We start from the raw sequence: 16295 nt of genomic DNA on the forward strand, positions 1-16295 counted from the left end.
GAAACATTAAGATATACATATGGAGACGACGCCGCACTATGGGACAGAACGGTATAAACCATCTCAAAAATCTATAACTTTTTTGTTTCTCGTACTTTTTACTTGAATTTTGGTATACGCATTCTTGAATAACTACGCTATAATAAACCAAGTCCATTTTTGTTTTGGTAATTTTATTTTTTTGTTTAAAAACAAATACAAACAAACTTTCGTAAATTTTCTTACAAAAATCTTACATTATTTAATAATTTTCCTCTTATCTTAACAGAACAAACATTGCTTATGTATTAAACAAAACATTTCAAGACTTTATACTTAAAAAAAAATAAAACTTAGAAAATAATAAAATAATTATTGAGTTGAGTACCTATATTAAAAATGTTACAATAAAACAACTGTTCCTTATTAAATACCAGAAGCTGTTTAGATTCTTCAAACAATTCTTTTGGAATTTTTGGTCTTTTTTAAATATGTTCTCTTTATATATACTGGATATACCTATAGGGATCTGTTGTATACAGCAAGATGTATCTTCCATTGCAGCTGATCGCGAACACTTTCGGACGTGATTTAGCCGATTTTTAATGTATTAAAATATCAGTGGTGATACGAATACAGTGATGTATTCGTATCACCGCTGATAGATGAAAATTTTCTAATAAATATTTTTCAATCCCTTCAGAATTTTACCACTTATTAACAGCGGACATATATCGCGGCGAACACAAACACACTCATTTTTATATTTTTGGACTTTCAACAGTTAGATTACTGTGAAGAAGTATCTCAATACTTTGTTATAATTAATGCTGAAATTGTTGGGGTTATATAGGACCTGAGTTTTAATAACTTATGCAAAACCAATGAGAAAAATAATAAAAAAAATTCCCATACAAATTATTTAACCTTTAGGCAGATTACAATTAACGCAATGGATTCTACAACAATATAATTATTAATTAATTATGTTAATGTTGTTATCATAGGTGTAAAGGAAAAAAAAACTATTTTAAGTTATATATATCATTTAGAATTTTAATAACAAGTAGAAACGTTAAATTCGTTTACATAATTTTTTTCTCCCTCTCTTCACATTTCAGCATCTAGCTCGAAAAGGCGCAGTAATGACGCAGGTTTTTTTTACCTTTTTGAAATCTTGAATAACTAAAGAATCTAAAAATCATAATAACTCAACTTCGGCAGCTTTCGGCAAAGACGAAAACTCAATTTGAAAATGAAAAAGACGATAAAATTAAATGATTTACAAAAAAATTAAAATTAAAATGTGGCAAAATATTTCGCATAAAATATTTACTAATTGATAAACTTCAGATCCTAGTCAATCCAAAAATGTATGATACATATTAATTTTAATGGGAAACTTAGAAAGTATCATACGTTAAACTTCAGAAATAGATTACGTGCTAAGTAAGAAAATATGACTACTCAGGTTTACTGTGAAATTTAATGAGATAAAACTGATTTAAATTTAATTTCATCTATTTTATCAGATAGTTCATTTATTCAGGAATGTAATGCCACCAAAAAATCATCTGTACGACGATTTTGACCCAAACCATTTTAGAGATGGTTTATACCGTTCTGTCCCATAGTGCGCCGCCTACATCACTTATGTTCCGCTCAACATAAGCCATATGGCTTAACTGCACGCTCATTTTTTATTTGTTTTAAAGTGAAACGCATCAAATATGCCTTCGTGTCTGTTACGATATTGCACAAATAATACGGAAAAGTGACTAACATAACTTTTCATCGACTAGATAATAATTTTTAAAACTTAGTAGACTAAAAAAATGGCGCACAGATTTTTTTCGTGGTGTCTCCTCCATACGTAGTAAGTAATATTATCTCAATGTGTAGAAATGGTGGTGAAAATCGGGTTTCTGCAATAGTCTTCACTCGTAAAAATTATAATGAACATCGGTTTTTAGCTATAATATAGTCTTGAACTGTTTAGTAATACATGGTAATGTGTTGTTGCGTTTGAAGTTAACTAGACGCTCCTGTAATAGGTAATATGCAACTAAATGTGGTTCCATGCAAATTTGTTTTTTAAAACCCTGAAAACTACTTTTCAAATTAACCATTCAGAAGCGAAAAGTAGGAATAGTTGAGTCGGGAAACATTTTTTCATTTCATTTTCATTTATTTTTAGTACAATTATGAAACTGTTTTATAAAATTAAACGAAATTTAATACAATGAAAGGCAAAGTTGTTTGATGTCTGGTAAACTGTCATTTTTTCACTTTGCAAAGTTTAACTAACGCGCGCTGATAATAAAATCAAATTTAAATGACAGCTCAAATCATATTCAAAAGGAACAAAATAACATCGCTTTTCTGTGAAGATTACTTGTAGAGTGATGACATCATACACAGTTTCTTCACATGACTTCATAGTTTCATACACATCCACTAAATAGAGAATTCAATTGCTGTTAACTTCACTAAAAGTTGAAAATTGATCTTATCTTATCCATATTCGATTTAAAACTAGAATGCATTAGCAAGTTTACAATGCTATTAATATTAGGTGTTGTGTGCGTTGCAATTATGACGTTATGTCGCCTATAATAATGAATTAATTAATAGGATTTGCCTTCTACGATGAATGGATACTCCTTCACAAAAAGATTTATTCAATTCGAACCAGTAGTTCCTGAAATTAACTCGTTCAAAAAAATCTCAAAATTTTCAGCTTTATAAAACTAGTATCTATATTTTTTTCACAAACCTGAAGACCCTGAAGATGTGACTTTTATAGATAGCTTGTTATTATTTAAAGAATTGGCGATTCGCGGCGCTGCACTGAGCAGCAGCTGCGGCACCCCTGCCGCCCCCACCTTCTGTAGAACTGCTTGTGGCATGTGAATTGTACCAGTCTGAAATTATATACGATGCAATTAAAGACCAGATCCATACCAGATTTAATTGTAGAAAGAAGTAATGATATGTTTCAAATCGATGGTATTGAGACTGGATGATTGAGTATGGTTAAGAAAAGTATCCTGGAGACAATTGCTTCTCATTCTACAATCCTGGACAATCCATTATAAACTGTAATCAATTAAGATCATGTGTTTGTGAACAACAATGGCAAGGATAGAGATGTAACTTGTAAGATATTACACCTTTCATCTTTGGGTCGAGCCTTAAAAGATTGGGAGAGAAGTATATAAATATATATTAACACTATCTCGGTTGCCTACCCATAGCTCTAATGCTTATAATAATACAGAGTAGGCATATATATTATACCTAATCTTTTATTCATGAAAATTAATAATTTTATTAAAACATTGCAACCAATTAGAATGTTGCTGTTGAAATTTATTTGAGAAAGACCTGACCGAAACCTTATTAAAAAACAGTTGCAGCAAAAACCGGTAAAAATAAACTTAACGCCTTTTGAATTTCTCGTGGGACCTGTCTAGCAATCGGACGCGTGTAATTATTATTAGCGCGTTCACCACGCTTGCCAAACACACGCAAGTAAAGAGGTCTGGTTGCGGTGAAAGTCGCAAGCTCCAGCGACCTCCGCGTTCTGTCGAATCATCCGATGTCGGGAATTCAGTCACGATGGTGCTTCACGTGTCTATTAGCTCTGCCATGCTTGAAGCCTCATCACGTTTATATTGCAATCGCCGGTTATTTATAGACGTGTGTTCTCGTTCTGAATAATGGCCGCTTATTGTAGATAGCATTTTATTGATAGTCTATTTTTGTGTTACTGACGTGACGTGTGATCTGATGACCTTTTCAGAGGACTATGTAGGGATAACTTTTTAATATCAGGACAATGATAAATGATTTTCAAACAGGACTATGATGTTATCAGTATAGTTCAATACCATTGAAATTTTATAGAAAAAATATATATGATATGAGATATATGCGATATTTATAACTTTATTTCAAAAATATCAGGTGGGGAAATTTAGGATGCAGGACCCCTTAAATCGTTGGAGTAAATATTCAAGCACCTTTTGATGATTTCATAAAAGAATTAATTTAGAAATAACTTAATCAAACATTAAAACAAGGACAGACAATCTTGAAGATTTAACGCTTAAAGGGTTCAGAAACACGTGAGTTCACAAACTGTGCTGCTCTACTTAACTTAGCTAGCCTACGGCAATAACTCGCATGGTTTACTAATTTCAGAACAATATTGTCTTTAGAATCTATAATAATCTCGAAGATATTAATACCAATTAAGGTCACTAAGCTTAACAGAAATCGGTTCTTGGTAGGGGTAGAAGATTGAACGAGGAATGTCCATTGTTCAAAACAATGGAACTTTACCATTCATAGATGTATAGAGCATTGAGCAAGTGAGAGCATATTATATCGTAGGTTTACATTAAACTCCCAGAGAAAGTACTGGGCTACATGCATTTCACCATCCATTTCACTGATATTCAAAGACAAGTTGATAATAGAACTTCTATACCATTCAGACCACTATAGATAGACCACGATCTAAGAACTTTAAAACCAACAGAAACAACTGCCTACGCTTGTTCAAAAGACTAGGTTCCAGGCATATGCTTTTTAAAACAGATAAAAAGGTATTAAACCTATCAACAGTCCTGGTTCAAATAATTTTATACCTAGAGAATCAAATGTCCACGACGCGACGGTCTTAAAGATTCTAATGCGTTCAAAACTCTTTCAAACCAAGAGAAACAGTAATTAACTAACCGTGTGATCAATAACATAGTCGACGTGTGTAACTGGCGTGCCGGGGGTCGGTGAGGGAGGACATGAGGAGGCTGGCGAGTCTGGTTCAGACTTGGGTTCCGACTTCACTTCTGGTAGGGGGGAGTCGCTGGACCGCCGCCTGCTGCGCCACGCGCTGGCTGGGATCGCGGGGTAGCATTCGTCTTCCATATCTGTAATGTGTATTATAGTGCTTTTACTATCTTGTATTCAGATAAAACTCTCATGTCACGATGTCTATAATTATGTACAGAGTTTTGATGATATTATTTTTATCAACGTAAAAGAATGTCGCGGTATATTGCTAGTTAGGTATCATATTAATTCCTAATATGGGAACACAAAGTATGAACAGCATTCACATAACATAGCATTTATTATTCTAATGGTTGGCGCTATCGCTGACACTAAATTTTCAAATTGCCATAAAAATATACGTGAGTGGCCTTGTAAGTATGGGCAAGTTAAATAAGGTTATTAAAACTTTCAAGAACCAGTTGATACATTTTATATAACGCACTATCAAATAATACGGGTCATGGATGAAAAATAACTTCGAAAAAGATTGCATCAAGCATTTAAAAACCATCTTTTTTGATAAATGAAAAATATAAATTGCGTCATTCTATTTAATTATGCAGTTCTAAAAAAACAACATAACTTGCCATTCTACATTTTACCATAATACAATAAAATCATCGTCAGACTATTTTTAAACGCATTACTATTATATGACTGCATAACTGTATATGTCAAACAAGATAATAATAAGCAGTTTCACAGCTTTATGTAATTCCTTGGTCTGCGACTTTATTTCCTTTAGCGTTTAATTGTTCACGTGATCTAGCGCACTGTTGCAGAACATTGGGAATTACTGCAATTTGCGGGCCTTTGCGTGTCTTCTAAATTTCCATACATTTCTTAATTGAAATATCAATTTATGCGTGTGATATTTGAATTGTGCTATTCTACGAAATACGTAATCGTTAATGCAATTATAACGATTAGATTTAATTTCCATATTATGCAGTTTATGAATTTGAAAGTGCTCTATGAGAAAAAAATGCCAATTGCAATAAAATGTGAGAAGTTTTCTTTATTTTTTATTCAATTTGACATTGAGAAGGTTATGACATTTATGGGTACTTTATTAAAATACACATAATAGAAACCAGTTGTAGTTGATGGCCATACCAGCTCGTCTATGTAACACTAATTAGAGACCCAGTCGGTTCCGTTCTGGAGTTACGTCAGAATAATAAAACAGGAGCATATGATTAAGTCATTAGTCTGTTACTTTGACTATTATATGATAATCGGCTATTACCGAGCCGTGGAAAGTATTGCTTCTTGTTTGGTAGTTCAAAATGTCAATATTTTGCGCGGGAACTTTCATGTTCTCGGGTAAACATAATTAATATTTATGACACACGTGTTTATGGTTTAAGTAGTGAGGAAGCAATATAAATTATCTAAAGCCAGCTTAGTACAGAGGAATAGAAGTTTTATTGAGGAAACATGTTTTACATAGTTTGTAGTTTCGGCTAAATATAATATGAAGATTCATGTTTTCTTTATAGAAGTAAAGTAAGTAAACTCTTGTAGCGGTGAAATCGTGCTGATCTATCTCGGTAAAATTGTACATAAAACCGTCATTACTGTTTACTTAACATAATATTATATTGAAGAAGAAAATACAAAGAGAAATAATTAAATCAGAAATGGCAACGAGTGTCAAACACGTACGTACCCACATGAGTAGATTCTACTCATGTGACGTACCTACGTATAATTATAATGAAGTGATAACAATCAACTGACATACATTTAATGGCGAATGCAGTCCAATGAACACTACTAAATTTTACTAATTTTTCACTTTTCACATTATGCTATTTTTAACTGACTTCAAAAAAGGAGGAGGTTATGTGGTAGTATAATTATTGTTCTATTATACGTTCAAGTCTTTAACAACAACAGAGTTCAAAGACATTACAACCGAATAGCTATTAATCTTTATTTTTCCTAGTTATTAAGATTCATTACAGCGACGTGTTGATATTTTATAGACGAAATTGAATAGCTAATGAATAAGGCTCCTCAAAGACGGGGTCGTTGCTCCCAGTGTTAAAATTTCTTCTGACACTATAATAACTTTATTGTTCTGGGGAAATGTAACGTTGCTATGCTTTAAATAGTGCGAGTATGTTAATATTGCGAATTAATAACCTTATCATGCACCATCCTAATATTTATGAGCTGTCTAGTAAAAATATATTCTATGTACTTGATGCGAAGCATATCTATGAACATTCATAATAATTTATTGTACTTGTAACTGTAATTATTGTTACTATGTGGTGTCAGATATGTAAATATAGACAAAGAATACATTTTATGTAAAAACTGAGATATGCGCGCTAATATAGACTAAAAAATTGCGGAATATATGTCTGGCCACTTATGGAAGATGAAGCTAACGTGTGTCACATAGGAATGGAAAAACTGGTACCTAGCAACGATGAGTGGACCAGCTTTATGTGTATTAATACTGACAATAAAAAGATAACTATTAACGGATATCGCCGTTGTCTCAATGCAATAAAATTTGCATACGCAGTCGATTTACACATTGCAATTCAAATTTCGGCAAACAAATTCCTTAACAAGTTAAACGTGTTTAAAAATCTATCCGTGACTTTTAATTTAACTACACGTCTGACATTTAATAAGAGAGCAGACAGATTTCATCTACACACCAATTTGTACTGTATTGCAAGTGACGTAATGTCACAATTGACTGCCGGGTTTTTTAATTGATTGCAGTGATGTTTGACTGTACTGTCCTTTCACCGAAATGGAGGTAATTTATTCGGTCCGGTTGCGGTTACTAAGTATGGGCCGTAACGGTTAAATGTTAATACTAGATAAATAATCATTTCTTAAGTACATAATGGGTAGTTTCCAGGAAAACTCGGGATTTGAATTATTGTAGACCTACATTTGACCTTAAAACAGTACATACAATATAAGTAAAAGTTTTCAGATAAAAAAAATAAGTACCTACATCAGGATACAATTGACGCATTAGCAAGTGAAAGAGAAAATAGAGAGCTATAAAATTACTAATATCGCCGAACTATGAAACTTTCTAAAACATATCTATTTTATTGATTAATTAACATTTGTTTCATTAACTTTTTTAAATCTTGTTATACAAAAGTTTGTTAGAAGGTGTGAAGCCTGAAGGTGGTGGTGATTATGTAACACAATGTAAAATTTTAAGAACAACAAATGGAAACAACTTCCCTCAACTGTGTGAAACTCAATTTTATTTTACTTTCAATAGATAATAATGTAAACAGTAGAAGCAGCGAATCGTGAAGAAATTTCCACCAAGATTTCATCTCAAGCTCACAGAGACTAGCCGGTAAGCAAAAGCGTAACAAATTCGACCCGACATCAATCGAGTTTTTTCTGTTGAATTATAATATACAAAAAACACAGTTCTTTGAACTTGTATAAGAGAGAAATTGAATACGGTTGGAGTAATGCTCCATAACTATTGGCACTTTATGCAATTATTTCTATAATTCTGTTTCAGAATGAATTTATAAAAGGCCGTTATTTGTTCGTGTGAAAAACAAGTCATGTTATTACTACTTAATTATAGAATTATAAAAGTTAATTGAGTTAGCGCCTTTATGCAACTATTGCAAAATAATTTGGCTTGTCATGAACAATATTGTTTCGAACAACTATTTATAATTATTATTATTTATGTTTGTTTTTAATTCTCGGACAATTTTTATCGTATTCTCTGTTATTCTATCTAATTAGGTTTCCTTAAATTTGATTACAAAAGGAAAATTACTAACTACTCTACTATCTACTTACTCTAAAAAATTGAAAAGGTATGTCTACGTTTGAAAATTTATGATTAATTATTATTAATAATTATTAGAAAAACGATGTTATAATATAACAGTTTAGGTCAGTGATATGATAACGTCATGTTATTATGTGATACAGATAGCTCTATCTCAATGTATATTTATATACCGGATCGCTTTACACAAACTTAAAATAAAATTATTAAGTACTATGTTGAGTACATTCCAAGAAAAACTTTAAACCTTCAGAGACTTGTATACTTACTATCTAAAACGATGCACAAAACCAAAATTAAATAAATAAAAATGTTTGTGTTTTTTTTCGAGTAGGTTATAACTTATAAGGCATATTAAACTAAAACTGTTATTAAAAAATAAAAACATACTGTATTAATAATTACTATAACTTTTGATTTCGCCAAGTTATGTACTGTTTATTTAATAATTCGTTTATAACCCTTCCAGGAACTTAACAGTGTTATAAGTTCACAAGTTTATAAATAATATTATTAATTTACAATACAAATTCAATTTTCCAAGATCGTGAACCGGTATTAAATCCGGGATTTCTAGCTCTGACTCATTATTTTGTACAAGGACGAAATCATACTTAGTGCGTCGATAATAATCACGAATTGTATTGTTTTGTAAGGTACTGTTAATTTAATAGCATCTATGATCTGAGATGATAGTTTATTATCCTGTTCGATTTAATAGGAATCATTTCAAGTAATAGTCAAGGTTGGTGGTATGAAAACAGGAGATAACTTTAAGTGCAAAATTTGTTTCTCTATATTCTATAATGTTAATTCTACAACTTTGACAAATAAAACAAATCCCTTAAAGTATTAAGGAGTAATGATAGGATAATGAAACTCATATAAATCAGAAAAGCATGAAATTCTTTTTTTGGAAGTCGTATCTGAAGTGAAATCTATTGCAGATGTGGGCGTCCTTCTTCATTTTGCTAATTTCTTTCTGTAGGTTATTAGCCTAAGTACAACCTCCAGTGTTAAGAGTTACCCTTTTACTGTTGCCTCTTAAACTAAAGAGTATTCATCATTTTGCGAGATTTAACTTTATTTGGTACAATAAAGTAGGACGTAGTCGTGCCGAAACTTTTTTACTTAAATAAGCAAAGATAAATTAAATTATATTATATCCACAATTAAAACTTGATAAATTATCTCAGTGTTTATTTTATCGTAGATATTAAAAACACAAATTAATTATCACTGTCAAGTCAACTCCGATAAAATGAATTCAATATATATATATTGCTTAATACTTCAAAACCAGATCTTAATACCTATCATGGTTATTTTTCAATACGGAGCTAAACCAAAATTGATGATTCACGTTACAATGAACCCAGAGAATAGACCTCAAGGATAAAACTAGTCAACAAAGGTGACATTTGTACTGCAAATACTCGAGTGAATCATCTGTGAAACGAATGACAATGGAATTTAATACAAATGCATTATCATTTATCATTGCATATATTTGCAATATCTTTGTTAGTAACGTATTGCCCAATTTATTGTATTCGTTTTCGAGAAAAAGCATAACGAATTTGTAAGTAATTTGCAACTTTTTCAAATTTACATATCTGATAGTAATTAGTAACCATAGATTACTAAATATTTACTAGTAACTAGGTAATTAGTATAACAGTTTAGTAAATTAAATAGTTACTTGATACGTCTAAATCCAGTGAATATTAAGAAAAATATCTATGGAACTTTCATTCTTTCCATTTCGGACATGAAAATACGTAATGCAGCTAAATATATTAAAAGCAAGTAATAACCATTTCTACCATCATAAATATCAAACGACTAACGTCAATCATAAAACAACATTTATTACAATCGAGTTTCAATTCATTCATGCCGGTTGAAAACGAAAGTTGTAATAATTATAAGTATCGCCATTGTGTTGTGGGACATTCACACGACACTTACGGGGGATAAACATAATCCATTATGTTCAGAACATTATGAATGTACACAGAATATGATTGTAGTTTATTTTTATTCAGAAGTACAGGTCCGGTGGCGCGAAACGCTTGAAACGCATTGTCAGAGGTTTTTGGAGCGTCCCGATATTGGCCTGGGTTTTGAATATTTGGTGAGCCGTTTTTCTAGAAAACTATGATAGAAAATGTAGTGCATATTGATTTTGAAATAAAAAAAAACTGTATAGAAGAATGCGTTATTCAAGTATATTAAATGTTTCAATTATTTGATTCCCAGCATAAAACATTGTGTTAGGACGTTTTTTAATCGTACAGGATCGAACGATTTATATAACTTCAATAACTTAATGAACTTTTTCTTCGTATAGTGCTAATTATTACAGGTAATAATTTAGTCCGACATACATATTAATTTAGAACAATGAATACAGACGTCAGTTCGTATCTATGTATGTAGAAATACCACGTATAGATTAAACGATGCACATTATTAAGATTTTATGGTACATGTTAATTATTAACATATTTCTATACAACGTAAAGAATGCATCATGTCAAGTGCATGAATAGTTTTTTTTATCACCAAACTCAAACTCCAAACTCATGTTTTTCTTTTATAAAAATATAAAGATTTAAAACGGATTCCAACCGGAGTCAAGAGATACAGATTGAATTAAATGACGAATAATTAAACCATTAATACACTTCTTAAATACGACCTAATTAAATTACCAGTGAATGTCGTTTCTTTGAATATATTCACCATACAGTTACTTATGAATGGAATTAGTTAATGTAAGCAAGACGTGAGAATTTTGTCTTTGAAATAATTATACATTCTATAAGTGCATTAAACCACGCACCACACGTACGCATCCACGAATTCAACAATAAGCGGGATTCACACGATCTCAGATTATTCGCGATACCGTATCAAAAACATTTTGATATGTCAAATTTAAATTATTTCACAAAGATTTGAGAAATGATAGCGGCTGCGGTATGACGAGACATTGTACGTTTAGAATAATTGCCGGTTGTCGTATCGACGTTTACTTGCTATTGCTTCCTCACTGCGACTACAAAATAACATAAAATTATGTCTTACGTGTAACTGCAGCCTTCGAGATTTCAGGCCCTATGCAATAGCTAGATCATGGTATAGCGTTAAACTGATTTCGGGTTGTGTAAGGTAATCTTATCTCTTGCACTCGTCCATTACAAATAATTATAAGTCGTAAATAAATAAATAAATGTAAGAATCTTTTTGCGGAATTTTCGAGCATTTTAGTTTTAAGCATTTGCAATAATTCATGTCGATCTTCTCGAGACATTAAGAATGCTTAGAAAAAAATGAGTAAGTATCTCTTTACTGCGAAAGATGTTTCAGGTAAGAAACATACACGTCTACATAGAAGTACAATAATATGCAACAGGACAAAATAAATACCACCTTTATAATCACGAATTCATGACACTACCCCAGAATAAAATGGTACCTCAGATTCCTAAATAGTAACTACGTATGGTTTTAAAGACTTACCGTCAACTTTGGTATGGTTGGGTGAGGGCGGCGCGGACTCCACATCAGAATGTAGACTATACGAGTGTTCTGTCTTGATGGGTGCTGCGCCTATCGCGGCGTCTGTCATCAGCCTATCGTGCAGCACCACGCCCATCTTCGAGTCGCGCTCTATCAGCCAGTCGCTCATCTCTGAGTCCTCATCTAGGACATCTTGCATCTCCTGTAAGAAGTTAGAGGTTAGGAAAGTGTTGATGATATTTGCAGCATTTTTACATAGCTATGTATCAGTTATTTAAACTAATTAACTTATAAAATTAAAATGCTAGTTTAGTTCCTTGATATCAGCTGTTACAATAGAAAAAGTGTCTACTAATTTTTAACTGAAAAAATGTCTAGACTCTGATTCATAAATAGATAGCTACTAAATATGAAATTTATAACAGCTAGTTAACTTCTTTTTTCGTTAATTATACGAAATTGTTTTAAAATATCTGATAATAAACTAAGCCCAGTGTTAATATGTGAATAACAGTAAATTCGTTTATTCTTGATGTAATATCTTCGTATAAAGAATACATAGTTAGCGCGTAATTGTTTTGTGAAAACTTGATGCTGTGAGCCCCCTGTGGCGAGCCTCTAACTTTATTTGTGAGACTGGACGGTCAATAAACTACGGCTATTACATCATAAATATAGTTATTTATATTGACTTTTTTTCTCTAAGAGCTTTGAATGAACCTTAAGCACCTATGTTAACGGTTTGTTTAAAGAATATGGACATGTTGAATGACGTAATTGATTGACCAAATATTTAAAATATGGGAAATTTTTCTTCTTTTTAAATATATAGATATTAGATACCTATTCCTAGCTAAATGGATGTACATATTACTGCATGATTTGATATTTTCAGAGGAATTAACATGTCTTATGTCTGAAATCGTTCAATACATTAAAATAATTACAATCACAGGTTGGAGGTTAACAAAACAATAGTCATAATTCGTGAACATTAACGAAAAAGCGCAATAAGTAAAACATATGAGGTCATTACCACGTTAATTCACGCCTCTAGCTGTGGCCCTCACCTTGGCAATGAGAGCTGCTTCAAACAGATTGCGATCCGACGACTTTTTACGATTTGTTAGAGCAGATGCGATTCAATTTTCAGACAGTTATGATTATTTAGCTATTCTTAGCTATATTATTAGTTAAGGTATCGTATAAAATTTGATAAAATAATATAAGTGATATTTTAAATTCATAAATATCAGTGGTAGAGTTTCTCTTAAATACATATCACACAATTTCAGGAAATTCATAATTTTGTAGAAGTATGCTGTATGGATGACATAGCAAAACGTTATCGAGTTTAATCAAACTGAATATCACCATAGATATTTTCAGACTAAACAATAGTCGTCTAAAATGATTACCAGACTCCAATCGGTTAGATTCGGCCTTTACGTCAAGCAATGTCCGCCTAACTCGGTCAGCGAACTCTGACGGTGTTGGACTGCTGATGAGCCACATCATGGTGAAGGTAGACTGCCTAATTTGCTACCATACGCCGTAGGCTGTTTTGAATGTTTATGGGCGTGGACGCTGCATGACTGTATGGTTACGCTTGCGTGATTGCAATGAAGATAGTGATTTTTTTTGTAGGTATGACCAAAAAAGGCTAAATACCTTTTAATGTTTCAATTATTTTCACATTACGTACTGTGCTATTTGATAGTGCGTGTTGATCTAAGTTTTTAAGAGAAGTTTTGGTAGAGATTCATATGCATGAATGTTCATCTGATCATCTTTGAATCGTTTTCTATTTTAAATTCGCTTTTATAGACTACATAATTATGAAACATGTTTTAATAGAAAGCTAATGCAAATTAATGACATAATAAGTCGAGAAGAATAAGCAAAGACAAGTTTATCACACATTTATATTTTATCATTTTTATGTTCCATACAATGAAATATATGAACAATGTGTCACGGATAACTAGCGCTTCGAAAATTTTGTTTTCCGATTAGTCTGTCGGGGGTAACGAACAGGTTGGTCCACGGCGCTGACACTTCTGGGAAATACCGAATTGGAAAAAAGAACGTGATGGAAATTCGCAACACATTCCGTGGGTTTGACTGACAGCGCCGTGACATTTTTATGAGTTGACAGTATCAGCGCAAAAACGTACATGTTTTGTATGCAAATGCTATTTCGGCCGTGATATGCGCTTTTAGTTTTTGTGGACTTGCCGCATGCGCTTAAATTGTTGGATAATTTGTTTTGAAGTTTAGGCGCCAGTTTATACTATGTGTGAATAATCATTTAAAGAGGTGTTTGCAATTATTTAATGTTTACTCAAATCAGTCTTAGATTATTTTTTTAGTAAACCTCTTCAGTACCTATTAGTTAATAATTACCTATGTCTTACGGATTGTACATTTCTAGCTCTTTGGTTAGTCGTGCGTAGCTGCTATATTTTCAGCAGTCGTGGGAAGCTGCCAGATTTAAATAAACCTCCGAAGTCTGACACGATACATACAATAATTAAGTAATGAAATTTGAGCCAGGTGTAGGAGGTGTTACCAGTCACCACTAATATAATATTGCTATCTCTCAACACTTTCCAATCGTCGTGGTCGCAGCGGATAGACACGCCGGTTGACAAGCGGTTTCTTGTTTTTTTTTTCATTTATTTCATTCAGAAATAATATTAATATAAGAAAAAGGATCGCAATTATTTTTATGGAGTATGGTTAAAGATGGCTCATGAAAAACTGTCGAACATTTATTAAGTTTGGTTTTATCATGATATGTATGTATGCATGGTAATTTTGGTATATGATACTAATCTTCAGGTTTTAAAATAATATTAATTTAACATTTTTATTACTGATACCTTGAAACTGTTCTGATGCACAAAATGCCAAATCCATTGGCATTACCACAAATTGCATACTAATAAAATAATAAAGAATAATTATTAAATAAAATTTTAACGTAGTTTACCAGCCTTTTAAATCGTTAAACAAATATATAAATGGCGGACGATGCATTCACACGTCACGACTGGCGAAATGAAAGGTCAATGGAATAAAAACGTAATTATACGAATTGAATAGTTTTCGAAATCAGTAGTTTCGTGACTTGTACGTTTGTTCTTGAAAAAAATCTCGCATTCAATTTACCTATGCTTTGTGTAATAGGACTTCGAACGCAATAGATGTGTTTAATTGAAATCTGTGTAGTGTTAGATTACTAGGTCTTTAAACGTATTCAAATGTACTAGTTTTAAAGGGGAAAAAGCCTAACTCTTAAAGCGTTTATACGACCCATTGCAAAGCATATTGTTTAATTTTTTTCTCAGTAAAATCGAATGGTTTGAATGGAATTCTATGAAATCATATTTACAAGACCTATGAAATGTAAATTTCACATCATTAAAACTTAGCTTTTAAGAAAAACCTTCTTTCTGAAGTAAATTGAAAACCTGACGCATTTAAAGACAGAATTAAAAATATTTCTGTTTCAGTTATATTCTAGACTAGATTATTTTTTTTCTTCATATTTTTTCAGGATAAAAATTAAAAAGGATCCTATTTTACGCCCAGGATAATAAGGTATAATTATACCAAGTTTCATCGAAATCGAACCGTTAGTTTTCACGTGATGTCTTCACATACAGACAGACAGACAAAAAATTTTTTAATCACATATTTGGGTTTGGTATCGATCCAGTAACAATGCTATTTATTTTTTCAATATTTTCAATGTACAGAATTGACCCTTCTACAGATTTATTATATGTATAGATTATCTACAAACTGCAATCAGCAATTATTATACCCAGTCATTGCATTGTCAACTGGTCACAATGGACCAAAGCTTATGAAAACATTGAACTAAAAGTTCGAACAGATTTAAGATGTATACTGCTTCAGGTATTTGACAGTAAAGATTGGCGGATATATTATAGAACAATAAAGTCTAGACTAGCCTCATTACAAGTTACCGTTTTTTATTATCTGTGATTACCTTTGAAATTTTGAATTGTGTAAGTCGATAAGATCTCTTAATTTGTTCGAGCTTTGGTCTTGTTGAAATAGACAAATAAACTTTATGTAACTTTATATTGTTCTTTTTGTTAAG

At 31.8% G+C, this 16295-nt stretch overlaps 1 protein-coding gene across 1 annotated transcript in view; it reads right to left on the bottom strand.

Annotated features, from left to right (window-relative positions):
• Positions 1-16295, bottom strand: part of CrebA (Cyclic-AMP response element binding protein A) — a 100019-nt gene that overhangs the window by 4132 nt on the left and 79592 nt on the right. Inside the window, exons 2-4 of the mRNA XM_090109828.1 lie at positions 12161-12362; positions 4726-4916; positions 2756-2903 (exon numbers count right to left, since the gene is read on the bottom strand). Coding sequence (XP_089965954.1) covers positions 2756-2903; positions 4726-4916; positions 12161-12362 — 541 coding nt within the window. The remainder of the gene's footprint in view (positions 1-2755; positions 2904-4725; positions 4917-12160; positions 12363-16295) is intronic.

Source organism: Colias eurytheme, chromosome 15 (assembly GCF_061535395.1).
Source record: "Colias eurytheme isolate Ceu_HAF_F1 chromosome 15, ilColEury1 Martin Lab GWU primary, whole genome shotgun sequence".
NCBI lineage: Eukaryota > Metazoa > Arthropoda > Insecta > Lepidoptera > Pieridae > Colias > Colias eurytheme.